A 15,528-nucleotide genomic window follows, 5' to 3' on the forward strand; every position below is an offset into this window, starting at 1 on the left:
TTCTCCAACACTGGAGGTTTTTAAGAAGAGACTGGACAGCCATTTGCCTGAAATGGTGTAAGGTTTCCTGCCTGAGCAGGGGGTTGGACTAGATGACCTCCAAGGTCCCTTCCAACATTATTATTATTATTATTATTATTATTATTATTATTATTATTATTATTATTATTATTATTATTATTATTATTATTATTATTATTACACAAGAAAGGCTCACAAAATAAAGAAACACATAAACTCCAGGGGGGGGGGGTGTTCTTTTAGCTGCCTCAGGCATGTTACATGTCACAATGTTGCAATAAGACTGAAAGGCTCTGGCAATTGCAAAAAGCTTTAGTTTTAAATTAAACCCCTTTACCTTCAAAGAAAACTTTATAAAAGCCATAGACAGACTTAAGATAAGGGGGTAAAACGTATTATATTTGTTTAAAGGGATTAAACCTATGGAAGTCAACACTTTAGCCTCATTGCTAGACTAAAGTACAGACTAAAATATTCCAATAACCAAAGCACACAAACCAAGTCTCTGAATTACAAAACACTGTAAAAACTGTACAAAAATCCTTATGGTAACCCAATCAATCTGCCAGCTGATCCAAAACTAAATAAACCCACCTCCTTTTCAACATGCTCATCTGCCGGCTTTTCATTTCATCAGCGCTGATTACATTCTCCTGGCTGGAGACCTTTTCTTCCAGCAAATTCCAGCTGCTTCTTCCCTGTCCTTGTTTCCTCCCTGCCTGCTGAGTGCTCCTTCTCTTTCCCTGTTGTCTTTTTCCCCCTTTCCTGGCCAAACCACCTCCTTTTATAGCTTCTTCCCTCCTCTCCCCCCCTTTTTCTTCAGTTCACACCCAGCTCTGCACTGCTTCCAGAAGTGCCAATCAGCTGGAGCCCTGCTGGTTCCTGGGGCTTTTGCCAAGCCCAGATAGTCCTGCAGCTGCAGCTGCCTCTCCCTAAGACTTGGGTCACTTCGCGTACCACTGGTTGAAAAGCCCTGTGCTAGGAAATGGAAAATTGACATCCAAATACTTTTAACCTGATATATTACCAGTATATGGTCACTCAGGTGACACGTTTAGTATCTAGCAAAAGTGAAGATCTTTATATTGCTATTATTGAATTCTGCAGCGTCTCACTACAATTGAAAACAAAAAAGGTCATTGTGGGGGATGGTGGTGTTATTTTACTAGGATTATATGCTACTCCAATCACTGCTAATTCTGAGCAGCTTAAATAACCCCTATCTGTAAGCAGGATTAAATGAACATAAATAATCAGCACTTACAATAAAAATTCTGATTGTTTCAATAAAGTAGTATATTCACAACAACATCTCCATGCACCAGAAATTATTAAAACTCAGTTAAATCTGCACTTCCACTGTAAGAGAGACTATGTAGTCTTGTACTATTTAAGCCAAACTGGGTCTGGGCTGGTACAACTGCATCATTTACATAATGGAATATTGCAGTAGAGCATTGGTTTGAAGGGAGGGTTTCCATTATTTCAATGTTGTGAGGAGTGGTCACATCCTCACAGATGTCAGCTCCAAGTAACCAAGAGGGTATATGACATATATGAAATGTGGATTAACACAAATTCTAAAATTTCCTGATTTCCTGCTATTTAAATAAAGTTTAACAAGCTTATAATTTAATAAGTAAAATAAATTACTAAAAATTAAATATTTATAACATTTTTTTGGGATTTTATTTTTTTGAATGTATATATTTTAAGTAGACTTAGTAGCCAGTGTGTGAAGTAACTGATGCTGTTCCATGTATTTACATGAATTGAACATTTGGTTTCTAAAACATTCTTTTTAGGGACTTCCAGGACCCCCAGGACTGCCAGGGCCCATTGTAAGTATTTCAGGACTCACCTTAGATTTGTAGACTCTGATGTTTTCTGAGGTGATTCAAAATGTCTAAAATGTTTTTTTTGTTGTTGTTGTTGTTTGAAAGAAGAACATGATATATTGTAATACTGTAAATTGTTGGGACACAGTCAGTGATGGGATTCAAATATGTGAACAACCGGTTCTCTGTGTGGATGCGGATTCTGGAACTCCATTCTGGGCCTTGGCAACAAAAAATTAGCTACCGATTCTGCCAAAGTGGTGCAAACTGGCTGAATCCCACCACTGGACACAGTGGAATAAACATTTACATGAAATCAGTTTTGAACATTTTTTCCCCAAGTTTTAGTACTGGTTCCTACAAAGTTCTTTAATAATGCACAAATTTATCATCAGCAGGAAGGTATTTGTAGCCTACATAGGAGCTTCGAATTTATAGGAAGAAATCAAGCTGAAAGCATTATGGTTGGTGACACAGCCAGATGTTTAGATAGGACTTGGCATTTTTATCCATATATCAAATCCTTCCCAAGCACCTGGGATAGTCAGATATTGTTGTCTGATGGTGTTAAAGTATTATAATTAGTATTACTGATAACCATATATTGAATATTTCATTGGTATTAATTTTTGAGAAGGAATTTAATGTATATTATTATGGGAAACATTAAATCTCAAGAATATGATCTATGTAATAATTGACTTAACTATCTAAGAGAATTATTTTATTTGATGTAAAACAGTATTAAAGTCCTGATATTACAGAGGAACATGCAGTTTCTGGTATGCCATTTGGTAAAGTATGTAAGCATAAGTTAAATGTTCATTAACTGTCATTTCAGGGCAATAGAGGCGTTGGCTTTTATGGACAGAAGGGTGAAAAGGTAAAACAAAGTTAATCAATTTGCATTTACTATTATGGACATAACTTTATGTAATCTGTACAAATTGTTTTTGAGGTCAGACTACAGTACTAGAAATGCAGTCTTTTTAAAATCCCTGTGTTCTTCAATCCATCCATTGTGTCTTCAGATTCTTCAGGTTCCCATGTCTGAGAATCAAATGTTCTTCATTTTCACAGAGTTCAAAGAATGTACATCCAATGTTGTTTAAATTTTTAATTTACCTCTTACACTTATCTTTGTGGCTTTTCTGAAGGGTGAAATTGGACCTCCTGGTCCACCTGGGCTTCCATCAACAAGGGAATTAATCAGTTCAATAGATGAAATTCTATGTGAACACAAGGTAATTGAAATATTATTCAAAATTACACAATATTCATTCATTTGAAAAATAGAATTGCTCTATCTAGCATTCCCCACTGTAGGTCTTGTCTCTCTTTTGTTATATTGGATTACTGCAGTCTTTTCTGTATCCTCACCTTTTACCATCATTTTGCTACCTTTTTTACCCTCAAGCTGCTCTTCTTACAAGCTGTGCCAATAATATTTTCTTTTCTTTTTCTCTGGGGATCAATAGCAACTTAAATATTTCATAGTCACAATAACATCTTAAGCCCATGTGGAAATAAATATGAATATCTGAGAAGCTGGTGATCAGTGTTTCTCTGTGAATCATTTCTGAAATTACGATAACTTAAATACAAAATAAAAAGTCATAGAAGTCTGTATGGCACGTTGCAGATATTGCAACTATAAGCAGCCACAGCAAATTTGAGTTGTCTTAAATTATCAATGAGTCATTTGATATAATTACTCAAACTCTGCCTTTATTGGCTTGCATTCCAATATTTGACAGTAAGATATAAGTCATGGATTTTTTTTACATTTTTACACACTTTTAGCCCTTATAGGAGCTTGTGCCCATCCTTCTCCCCCCAATCATGGATAACTTTGCACTGAAACACCACACACACACACCCCCTACAATATATAAAATCACTCTTCTTCTTTTGTGATTAAATAATCACAATGTCTTTTCAGTCTATGGCAACATTGGGAGAAAACAGTACAGGTAGTCCTCAACTTACAACAGTTCATTTAGTGACCATTCAAAATTATAATGTCTCTGAAAAAAGTGACTTGTGAGTATTTTCCGCACTTGTGGTCTCCCCATGGTCATGTGATCATGTGGTCACTTGGCAACTGACTCATATTTATGACAGTTGCAGTGTGCTGGGGGTCATGTGATCCCCTTTTGCAACCTCCTGACAAGCAAAGACAATGGGGAAGCCAGATTCACTTAACAACTGTGTTACTAACTTAACAACTGCAGTGACTCATTTAACAACTGTGGCAAGAAAAGTAGCAAAATGGAGCAAAATCCATTTAACAAATGTCTCATTTAGCAACAGAAATTTTGTGCTCAATTGTGGTCACAAGTTGAGGACTACCTATATAACCACTACAGGAGAACTTAAGGCTCACCTTCATGAATCAGATCAGTGAAACAGTGCTATGGTCTAGTGATGCTGCTGATTCCTTCCTATATTGCAACCTTGGTGAATTTTAAATCATCTCCATATCTCACAGAATCTAATTTAAATGTTTGTAGGTTCCTCCCAAATTTCTTCTTCTGGCTTGCTGTTTTATTAATAGCTATTGGGTTTTTTCCTAATCACGCTCTTGTTCTTCTTTGTTTTCTACATAAATTCTGAGTTTACAGTTGGCCTAAGATAGATTTAATGCCTTTTTTACTCCCAATTCATCACTCAGAACTGAAAATGCAGATTTTTGAGTTCTTGAGAACAATCCATCACATCTATGTGCATTCATTCATATGCACATTGGGTTTCAGTACGAATAGCTCAACATTCTAGAAACAGTGCATACGAGTGATTTATTTTAGATGAGGTGGACATCTACCTTTGCTGTTTGTGTCAATTCTAAATAAGAAAAATGGCTAGGATATTGTCAGTATTGTTTGTTGAGCCCCACTCAAGGGGGCAAGGGTTTGAAATGTTAATTCCCAATGGACTATCATCAGCCTAGTCTAACTTAATGATGTTAAGTTGTATTCTTCATCTGGTAGAGCTTCAAATGTAACCTAATTCTTCTTTCCTTTAGCTATTTTCTGTTCCTTTGTTAATATATCTTTGCCAACTGGGTTATTTTTCCTGCAGATTTCTGTCAGTAGATATTTAGAGTCAGCCAACCAGACATTTATTGGTTTTTCCCCGGCATCTCTGAGTTTGGACTGCATTTTCACTTAAATCATGCTAGCTACAAAAAAACAAAAACAAAAAAGCAAACACCAGCACTTTATCAAACAGTACAGTGTTAACTCCTACCAATCATGGGCCATCATATTAATTTTTACCAGGAAAGGTCACACCACTCCAGACTAATGTTGATTTAAATGTTATAGGAATAAATAAATCAACCATCTCTATGGGGCAAAAAAATCCAAGAACTTTTTTCTAAATTTAACATAAATTTAGAAAAAAAAAGTTATTTAATTAAAACAAATAAAATATTCACAGTTAAGCCTTGCTGTTATTCAAGTGTTGGCCTTACTCTACAGGCAATTTACCTGTATCTCAGGTTGGAAAAGTACTCCTGTGAAAACTGCCCCTTAGAATGACTTTATATCATGTGATGAAACAGATCCCTATGTCGTACAGGTGAAACACTCTTATGGTTTCAAAGGAACATTTTGAATGATGTTATTTTATTTCTAAGTAATTTTTCCCTTTCAGTTTGTGCTTACCTCTTAGGGTAAGAGTCTTCTGTCATAACATGGATAGAAAGTAAAATGTATGGGAAGTAAATTTTTACTCCCAAGAGACTATATTTGCAAATAAAGTATTATGTCAGTTTAAGAGCTGGCTTCTATTTTAGAGAAAATAGAATTCAAGCTAAGCCTGTGTTTCCCTCAAGTTTCTTTTTTTCTGCCCTTCTGATGAATTTTGATTTATCACCAAAAATTGACATACAGATAATTGAAACTGAAGTATTCTAGCTGCTCAAATTTAGCAGAGAATAAGAGATATATACCTACTTGTTTAATATTATTGTTGTTTTATATTATTAGGGTATGAAAGGAGAAAAAGGAATGATGGGAGGACCTGGATTTCCAGTAAGTCCACAAGAACCACAGTTATTTCTGTGATGAGAAACACCTACACTATTTCCGTAGAAAACAATAATATATGGATTCATTATTATTTCAGTAATAGCAGTTCTTGGGTGATAATATGATAATGTAATATTTTAGCTATAACATTGAAACTAGTCATTTGAATTCAATATTCTTCTTTCAGAATTTGTCATATTTAACAAGCATTTAACCATATTAAATGTTTTTATTTCAGAATTTAGACTATTTATAATTCATAACCTATATAACTCTCTTTTTTATTATTTCCCAGTAAAAACTCCCATTCCATGATTTATTTTTTTAGCATATTTAAAGATGCATACCATCTGTACAGAATTGAGTGCTTCCCAAATAAAGCATACTGGATGCAAACTTTTTGAAATTGGAGACCATGTCCTGGATGGTGCTACAAAATGGCTTTAAGGAAGAGATAATAGATTTATGAAATGGCTGTCATCATCAGTCAAAAAACACAGATGCACAGATCTCAATAATTACTACTGGTAGTTGGTAGTAAAGTAATACAGATAATCATCACCCTCTAGTGGTCATATGGATTTGTGCAGCCCCAAACTGTTCATCTACTTACAAGCAAAAAAATAGGGTGAGGTTGCTGTCTGGTACTTGTTCTAGACCTCTACCTTTTCAGGATATGTGAGCAGATTTTTAAACACATCACCATTATTTTTACCATATGTTATTTTCTTTGTACACTTCAGTGAGGTTCAGCAGCAATTTCGTAAATGTGGATTGTTGTAGGGAACTGGTGTTTTCTTAATAGAATGACAAACTCATATTTAATGGAATCATACTGTAAAGTTGGAAGGAACCATAGATCCAATACAACCTGCTTAGTACAGGATCCACTGGAGTAACATTCACAGATGGTCATCCAGTCTCTGTCTGAAGGCAGGGTACTGAGTTTGAAATAAAACAGCCTGTTCCACTTCAGTCAGGAAGTTCTCCTGGATGTCTAGCCTGAAATTCTTTCCTTATAATATTAACCCATTCATTCTGATTCTTCCTTCTGGGGTAACAGGGAATATGTCCACTCACAATGTGGGACAACCTCTCAGATTTACTTAAGGTAAATCTTTTTGGTTGCTGCTCCACACTGCTGGCTCATAGTCAAGTGATCGTCCATTAGGATTCCAAGGTCACTCTCACAGTTACTGTTTTTAAGCCAGGTCTCGCCCAATCTGTATTTTTACCTTTGGTTTTTCCTGCCTAAATGTATGACTTTGCTTTTCTCCAGACTGAAACTCATTCTGTTGAATAGGGCCCATTGTTCAAGTTTGTCAAGATCTTTTTGGATCCTGAGCTTGTCTTCTGGGGTGTTGACTACTCCTGTCAGTTTGGTATCATCTGCAAGTTTGATGAGTTCCCCTTCAATTCCCTCAAGTCATTTATGAAGATGTTGAAGAATACTAGACCTAAGATGGAACTTTGTGATACCCTACTGCTTACTTCTCTCCATGTGGATGTAGTGCCAATTGAGGATTACTTGTTGAGAACAGTTTGTCAGCCAGCTACAGATCCATCTGGTGATGATGCTGTCTATTCCACCTTTTTCTAGTTTACCAAGGAGTAGGTTGTGGCCTACTTTATCAAATGCCTTACTGAAATCTAAGTATACTACATCCACTGCATTTCACTGGTCTACTAGTTTAGTCACTTTATCAAAGAATGATCTGTTTTTAACAAACCTGTGCTGGCTACTAGTTATGACTTTAAAATGAAATGATATTGTAGCATCAATTTATTTAATTGTGAATTTTTTTAAAAAAAATGTTTTCTAAGAAACCATGGCTTCTGATACTCTCTTCAGAGCCATGACATCCTCCACTGTGCAGCAACAATTACATTATGACTGATGGTGAATGATGATATAATTTAAAAGTGTCTTTGAGAAAAGATGGAATAAAGGAGAAGAAAAACCCCTTCCATCTTGTAACAGAAACTATTATATGAAAAATCAACACACTTTATTATTAATCTTTATTTTTATTTTTTAATTTATTTTCATAAATAAATTCTATTTTTTATTTTTATTTTAAAATTACTTTTTTATTTTTATTTTAACTTAATATTTCATATTTAATAATAATTTAAAATTATATTTAACATAAAATAATTGTATTTAAATTTATAATTCAAAATAATGTTTAAAATTATAATATAAAATATTTTAAAATAACATTTAATAATAATTTTGATTTAATAAAATGTTTAAATTATTTTAAAATTACTTTGTTTTTCATTATTGATTAAATTAATTATTAATTTATTAATTAAAAATCAAGACACTTCATTATTAATCCTGCACGTATAGTAATCAAAAAACAGTAAAATGAAGTGAACATACAAAGAGAAAACCTTTGCAAACAGAAATGACAAGCAAAAATTATAGAAGAATGGGGGACTGGCAGAGAAATTGTTCATAAAATACTGTGCAACTCTTGTATTTGAAACTCTTGTATTATTGTATTTAATTCTACTAACCACAGAAGAGTGCATCAAAGGAGCTAAAAAATCTATTTGAGTTGCTTCTCAGAAGTGAAAATAAAATGTGTTCATTTTCTGAGATCTGGAATTATTTTACTAAAGATATAGAAAGGTTGATCTTACTGTAAATTCTTCTGATTTGCATTTCTTAGGACAAAACTATATTGTGAAGGACAAACACATATATTCCAAGCAGATTCTTGCATGTAAAGCATAAAGTGTGTGAGAGAAGAGAATGGAGCTTGTGTTTCTTTTGCCTCTACATAACTATGCCAAGATGGACACATTGGATTCTCTGGTGTACTTGTAGCCCGATAGCCCTTAAGTTAGCTTCCCTTTTCTCTACCCCACTATTTTATTTCCTACCTGTCCTTCACCATCTTCTCCTCCCTTGTTTTGCTTTCTCTCTTGCCTTTCCCACTCCTCTCTCTCTCTTTCTTCCTCTTTCTCCCCACCCTTCCCCTCCAACCTTTCTCCCAAAGAAATCAGGAGGCATCTTTTTTCTTTAAGAGAAGTGACTACAGTATTGATGGTCCCTCTATTAAACAACAAAATATTGCAATTTGGTCCATTTTTGGAATACTAAATACCCTCCTTTCTTGACTTGTTTGTTCCAAAAAGTGGTGATGTGTAGAAGCCTCCACTGCCCTCTGTACTATTTTTCTTCTCCCTCCTTAGTTGTCTTCTGTTCCTTTTCCTGCAATTATATCTGGAATTGGATGATTATCTCTGAAAATATCTGTCCAGGCTCTTAAAGCACTGCCTACTAGAGATCAAATAAACTGCTGCTGTAAGAGCAGTGCTTTTTTTGTAAAAGAAAAAGGTGCCGGAACTCACACATGTCATACAACCCACCTTGCCTACCCTACAAGGTTCCATCCAAAAAAGGTGCCGGAACTCCGTTCTGAGCGTTCTGTGAGAAAAAAAGCCCTGTGTAAGAGGGAGCATCTGTAGGTTGGGGAAAAGTAAACTATAGCAGCTTTGAGTGTATTCATTCAATCTGATGTGAAGTTTACATGTATTAAAAAGTTAAAGAGTCATAAGTGCATGAAAACATAAAAATCATCTCATAATACTTCAGAATCTAGTCATTGCCCATTTATGGAGGATAGCACAAATATGTGCACCCCTTAAACTGATGGAAAGTCCACACCTGTTTTATCTACACCAAGCTAGAAAAAAATACAGCTTATTCCCTTCATATACTTGAGTCATAAACTTGACTCTATATAAAATGAGAGTCGCTCAGTTCAACCTTGCATTTTATTAATTGCATCCATTCAGTTGCCTTGACAATATTACAGAATCATTTGCCATTAACTTCTGGATGTTTTTCAACAGCCCCATCAAGCCTACATCTCTGGGTGGTTCCTTGTCCAAATAATAGTCAGGCCTGTTCCTTCTTAGCTTCTGAGGTTGTCTATATGCTGCCACTTGATGAGACCTTTGTAGAAGCAGTGCACCTGCGTTATAGATGCATGTGATATGGGAAAACTCATGGTTAGAAAGTTAGAACTGAAGGAACTTCTTGGATGAGAAGCAAAATGTTTTCAAAGGAAAAAAGAAACAAAGGCCAATTGTCTTTTGGAAAGAAAAAAAAGCATCTTTGGGATATGCTTAGAGATATTTATGGCTGCCCTGAAAAATGACTATTACTACTAGTTCATGACTATACCCTCTGTATTATTATAATGATCCTCTCCGTGAAGTGTTAGTATTGTGTCCTAAATTACATATTATTATGCTTCAATTGTGCAAAAAAAAATTTTTCCCACAGGGTTTTTCTGCACAAAGAGCGGAAAAGGGAGAAGAAGGAATAACTGGCTTTCCAGGACAAAGAGTAAGCATATAACAAAACCAAACATTAATTATGTTTTGCCTAATTATTTCCTTCTATGCTAAGAAAATGAAACTGTTTTTAATGGTGTTTCTGGTACAGGTGGTCCTTTTTTAACTATCACAATTGTGACTGGCAACTCAGTTGTTAAGTGAAATAGCCACTGTGTCTCTGCTTATGGTTTTACATTGGACAGTGCCTACTAACTGACTGCAGTGGCAAACACACGATGGGAGGGAGGGAGGGAGGGAAAGAGCGACCCCATCTGGGCACTGGTCACAAAAAATATTTTCTCAGCATCATCCTAACTACAGAGGGTTGCAGTCTGAAGCAGGCACTAAATAAGGACGACTTACCCATATTTTGAGTGGATTTTCTTGCCCTTTTACACATGTCTGTTCTGAGAGTTCCGAGAATCATATTTATCGTCAGAAAGGAATATCCTCAAGTGAAATTGATAAGGAGCTTTGACTATTTCTCCTTTTCTAGTACTGTGTCTCATTCAAACCTCTTAATTTCCTGTGTAAAGGAAGCATTTGCAGCCCAGACTTTTGTTGGAGGCATACTGCAGTCTTCATCATGTGAAACTTAAGTCAAGATGTACAGTATTTTACTGAGTGTTTAAACCTCTGGTAGATGAAAGTGAGGGAACTGGATGCTGGGAAGTTGAGCAGACAGTGGTCTGAAGAATCAAGATAGTCTTTCTTGGACTCTTTGTGACTAAATGGAAATATCTGTGAGGTTTTCTTGGAAACCATACAATGGTTTGCTATTGTGTCTTCTGGTTTTGTTTATTTATTTGTGAGTGTAAACTCAGTGCCAGATGTTTGGCGGTAAAAGGTGGAATGGCTAGTTCACCCTAAAACTAAGGCATCTGTCATTTCAGTCTCCTTTGTTCATTGCCATAGTCATCAAAAATATCAGACTTATGGTCACTTTTATCTTTTTGGGGATCATAGATATTTGAAATATATCCCAATGTAGTTAGGATAAAATAAGCAGATATGGTTGATATAACCAATCCTATTTGATTTCAATAAATTTCAATAAAACCTATTTTAAAGGTATTGATAATAAATATTTCATAAGATTCTGTTTGTTAATGTTTATAGGGTTTGCCAGGAATCAATGGTCTAAAAGGAGCTGAAGGGGATGTGGTAAGTATGAAGTCCCAGAATCAGGTTGCTTTTCAGAAAGAAAGATAACCTAAGGCAGTGAGGGTGAACCTTTTAGAGACTGAGTGCCCAAACTGCAACCCAAAACCCACTTATTTATCGCAAAGTGCCAACACGGTAATTTAACCTGAATACTGAGGTTTTAGTTTAGAAAAAAACAACTCATACATTAACATCTTTTGTCTTTAAAAAAAAGCACAATAACAAAGCTTTCAACTGATACAACTTTTATTGAAAGGTAAAAGTTTGCATTTGGCATGCTTTTGAGCAATTAATGTGATTTTTGCTGTTGTATACATGCTGATAATTTGTCTAACCTTGGCTCATACTTTGTAAGCTTGAGAGCAACACATGCAGCACTCAAGTCATCTGTTAGTCTGTTTCTGGTGTCAGATTTGATATAATTCAAAGCTGAAAACAGCTGTTCACAAGCATAAGATGATCCAAACAAAGTAAGGAAAGCAATCCCAAGAGCTTTCATTAACTTAAAATTATTTGGCAGAGAATTCCACACTTTAAGGATTTCATTTTCAGAACTAATTATGCTGTCCTTTGTCATCTTTGTTTTCGCAGGATTGCTCTCAATCAGAGCGAGGCGCGCTTTGGCTCCATTTTCGGCAGGAAGGGGCTTGGAAAATGGCTTTTTCCTGGCGAAAACAAGCCTCCAAGCCTTGATGCTAGCAGAGTGAGACAGCAGAGGCCAAAACAGACCCTTCCCCATCTCCCCTCACTTCCCCAAAGCCTCCCTTCACTAACCTCCATTCCAGCTCTGTTCTCTGCCACTGCGTGCCGGGCAACAAAAGAAGCTTGTGGGACTATCAGTAAAAAAAAAAAAAAGTTCAATCGGACCTTCCAACTTTGCGAGATCTTTTTTTTCCCCCACAAGAAGTTGGAAGTTCAGACTGATCATTTTTTTTAGTCCCACAAACTTCTTTTATTGCCCTCCACACAGAGAACGGAGCTGGAAAGGAGGTTAGTGAAGGAATGTGGTTGCCCTGGGGTGGGGGTTAGGATTTGGCATTGTGGATGTCCTAGGGTTTGGCATTGTGGATTGTGGAGTGTTTGTGCTCTGGTGCGGCTATTCAAAACACAGGGATTCTCTACTTTTGAACACCCTGGGTGACTGCACAGAATGAGTGCCCCATTTTTCAAGCACCCCATTCCAGGCATACAGAGCTTGCAGTCTTTTAGTTCCTATAGAACGTTTCCAAATGCAGCCAGTCCCTGTGTTTGGAAGTGCTCCATAGGTGTGGAAACAATTTTTTATCCCAATGGAGATCTGGCAAAATGCTCTGTTTCCCAAGTGCCCCATTCCAGGCATACAGAACTTGCAGTCTCTGCTAAGTCTCCAGAGTGAGCATGCCTCGCTCTCCTTAAAAACAATCCTGTGAAAACCTAGCCAAAGAGCGAGGCGCTTGCTCTGGAGGCTTGTTTTGGCTAGGAAGGGGCTTGAGAAATGGCTTTTTCCTGCAAAAACGTAGCCAAAGAGTGAAGCGTGCATACCCAAAGAGAGGGCTCTGAGTGCCCCCTCTGGCACGTGTGCCATAGGTTCGCCACCATTGACCTAAGGACATTTTTAAAGGAAAATCACCTCTTTCTCCTTATATTCATCCTTAACTGAGAAATGCCTCTTACAAAGAGAACTGATGGAAAAAAGGAAGATCAGCCCCAAATGAGTAGCAAATAAGATCAGTAAAAAGACTAGTATCAGAGGAGGCATATCCAAAAAAGACAACAAAAGCAGCTAACAAATAGAGGGAGGAGGGATCACATAGTAAATTGAGATTAGAGTCTTACCCAACAAAAGAATCAAAGAATGTTGAGCTTACTTTTCAATTTTATCAGTTATTTTAAAGTAGGGATAGTGGTAGTATATTTCCCTGGACCAACTATGTCTTCATCTCACCAAGCCCACCTACCTGGCCCTACTCAGTTTTGGCTCTGACTGCTGTAATGCAGATTAAGGAACTGATGAAGCAGGCATGTGGAATTCAGTGAAAAGAAATCTTGCCATTCTTTTCAATTTTTTCAGGGTATGCCAGGAAATTATGGAATCCAGGGCACTCCTGGCCAGAAAGGAGTGAAGGTAATTATTCATTTGTTCAACATTGTATGTTAAACCATCAATTAACTACAAATCATTATAGGTAGGTTACAAAAAAAATATAATACAATTTTTTGGTTTCCATATACAGAAAACTTACTGAGATAAATTATTTATACAGACTGATCCATTTTAAGTTGAAGCTGTTTTTTTAATATCACCCCAAGCATCATTTGCACAAAATCTAAGCTTGCCATTTTATAATTTCCCCTTGGGTGGTTGCCCCACTCCATGCTTCCTTCCTTGTAATATGCCAGCCATTGTCCTCTTTCACACATACAAGAAAGGATTATCCACATCTCTGCTACTTTTCTTTGCTCTTACTTTGCTCTTCAGCTGGTCATGTGAATGATTGTCCGCTGAGTTACAAAGCAATTATTATTCAAGGTCAAATCATTTGAAAGCCATATGATATGGCAAAATGCCAAATGTTCTGGTTGTCCATGCTTGAAACATGTCTGAACAGACACTGAATAAGTGTGTTGGGTATAAAGGCTCATTAAATATAAACATGAGTATGCCAGAACATCTGGTATAGGAGTTACTTAGTGGTAAAATCGGTGGCCAATAAGTTTAATGAATAAATAATTATTTGCTTAATGTTATGCATGCCCATTTTTTTTCTTACTGCCATTTTTAGCCTTTCTTCAAACATTTTTGCTTAATTTGATTGTGCTTTCTATTTCCTCCTTTATGGCCTTGCTTGCAAAAATTACATATTTATTATTAAGGAAAGGACATGGAATGACTTAAATAATGGCCAATTGTAGCTGGTGTTTCTCTACTTAAGCTAAGATTTGGAAGTCTAAAACCTGGATAATGTTGAAGTGGCCAAGCAAGAAGGAATTGGCAAAATTGCCATGCCATTGAACCATTCTGCCAAAAATGAGTTGTGAACAGTTGTCATTGTGATGATGGGTGAAGATAAACTGGCAAAGCAATGTATCATGGTATTCTTGTAATATAAGTAGTGATCATTTATTAGGGGGTATTTTAGCCTATGTGTGAAGAGTAAAAAATAAAGAAATATTACAGTAACTGATAAGAACAAAATGCAGTCTTAGGGAAATTACTGGGTCTGTGGGAGTGAAAGTTCTTCATGCCTTACTTTCTCATTCATAATGAAATTATTTGATTTTCAAGCGTGTACTAAGTTGACTTAACTAAATTCGTATTTCTATAGGGTGAATCTGGGGATAAAGGAATTCGAGGGCCACCAGGTCATGCACAACATCCCACCCTGATAAAAGGTGCTGCTTTTACAGCTTTTGAATATTATTTGTCTTAGCAGTTGTTTCAGAAAGTGTTAAAATATATTGATGTCAGACAATCTGGAGTTATCCTTATGTGGCTGAGGTTTAAACTATAAATTTGTGGGTTTTACAGGTGTACCTGGTGACCAGGGAATGGATGGCATTCCAGGGCCTGAGGGAGAGAGAGGAGCCAAAGGCAGTCCCGGTCCACCTGGTGCCAAAGGATCATTTCATGGTAATTTTTTACCCCTTTGATATAGCGCATTGATTCTGGAGAAATATATTCACTTTTCTCCAGTCTACAATAAATGAGCTTTTCCTTGTAATGTCATTATTTTATTTATTTATTTTATTTATTTGTTGAATTTATATACCGCCCTATTCCCGAAGGACTCAGGGCGGTTCACAGGGCAATTAAAACAGTACAAAAAGAATAAAATAGAATTAAATTAGTAAAGCCCACAATTCCTAATAACAATAAAATTAAAATTTTAAAATTAATTTAATATAATTTAATTAAATACTTTAAAATTTAAAATCCCTCAGTCCAGGCCAGACAGTTCGAACAACCAGGTTTTTAAGTCCCGGCGAAAAGAGCGAAGGTCGGGGGCAGTCCAGATTCCTAAACCCTAATGTGGCTTGGCTGATTTCCTTGGATCTCTGCAGCTGTTTATACCATCCAGGCATATTTTCATAACAAATGCTTCTTTTTCACTGCTTTGAATAGATTGTATGTA

The 15,528-nt window shown here is 36.2% G+C and overlaps 1 protein-coding gene across 1 annotated transcript in view; it reads left to right on the forward strand.

The window, feature by feature from the left end:
* Nucleotides 1-15,528, forward strand: part of COL4A2 (collagen type IV alpha 2 chain) — a 201,561-nt gene that overhangs the window by 112,870 nt on the left and 73,163 nt on the right. The window contains exons 11-19 of the mRNA XM_081313055.1: nucleotides 1,827-1,862; nucleotides 2,701-2,742; nucleotides 3,017-3,103; nucleotides 5,852-5,896; nucleotides 10,200-10,262; nucleotides 11,372-11,416; nucleotides 13,467-13,520; nucleotides 14,722-14,788; nucleotides 14,925-15,026. Coding sequence (XP_081169181.1) covers nucleotides 1,827-1,862; nucleotides 2,701-2,742; nucleotides 3,017-3,103; nucleotides 5,852-5,896; nucleotides 10,200-10,262; nucleotides 11,372-11,416; nucleotides 13,467-13,520; nucleotides 14,722-14,788; nucleotides 14,925-15,026 — 541 coding nt within the window. The remainder of the gene's footprint in view (nucleotides 1-1,826; nucleotides 1,863-2,700; nucleotides 2,743-3,016; nucleotides 3,104-5,851; nucleotides 5,897-10,199; nucleotides 10,263-11,371; nucleotides 11,417-13,466; nucleotides 13,521-14,721; nucleotides 14,789-14,924; nucleotides 15,027-15,528) is intronic.

The sequence above is a fragment of the Vipera berus genome (genome assembly GCF_964194415.1).
Source record: "Vipera berus genome assembly, chromosome: 1".
Taxonomy (NCBI): domain Eukaryota; kingdom Metazoa; phylum Chordata; class Lepidosauria; order Squamata; family Viperidae; genus Vipera; species Vipera berus.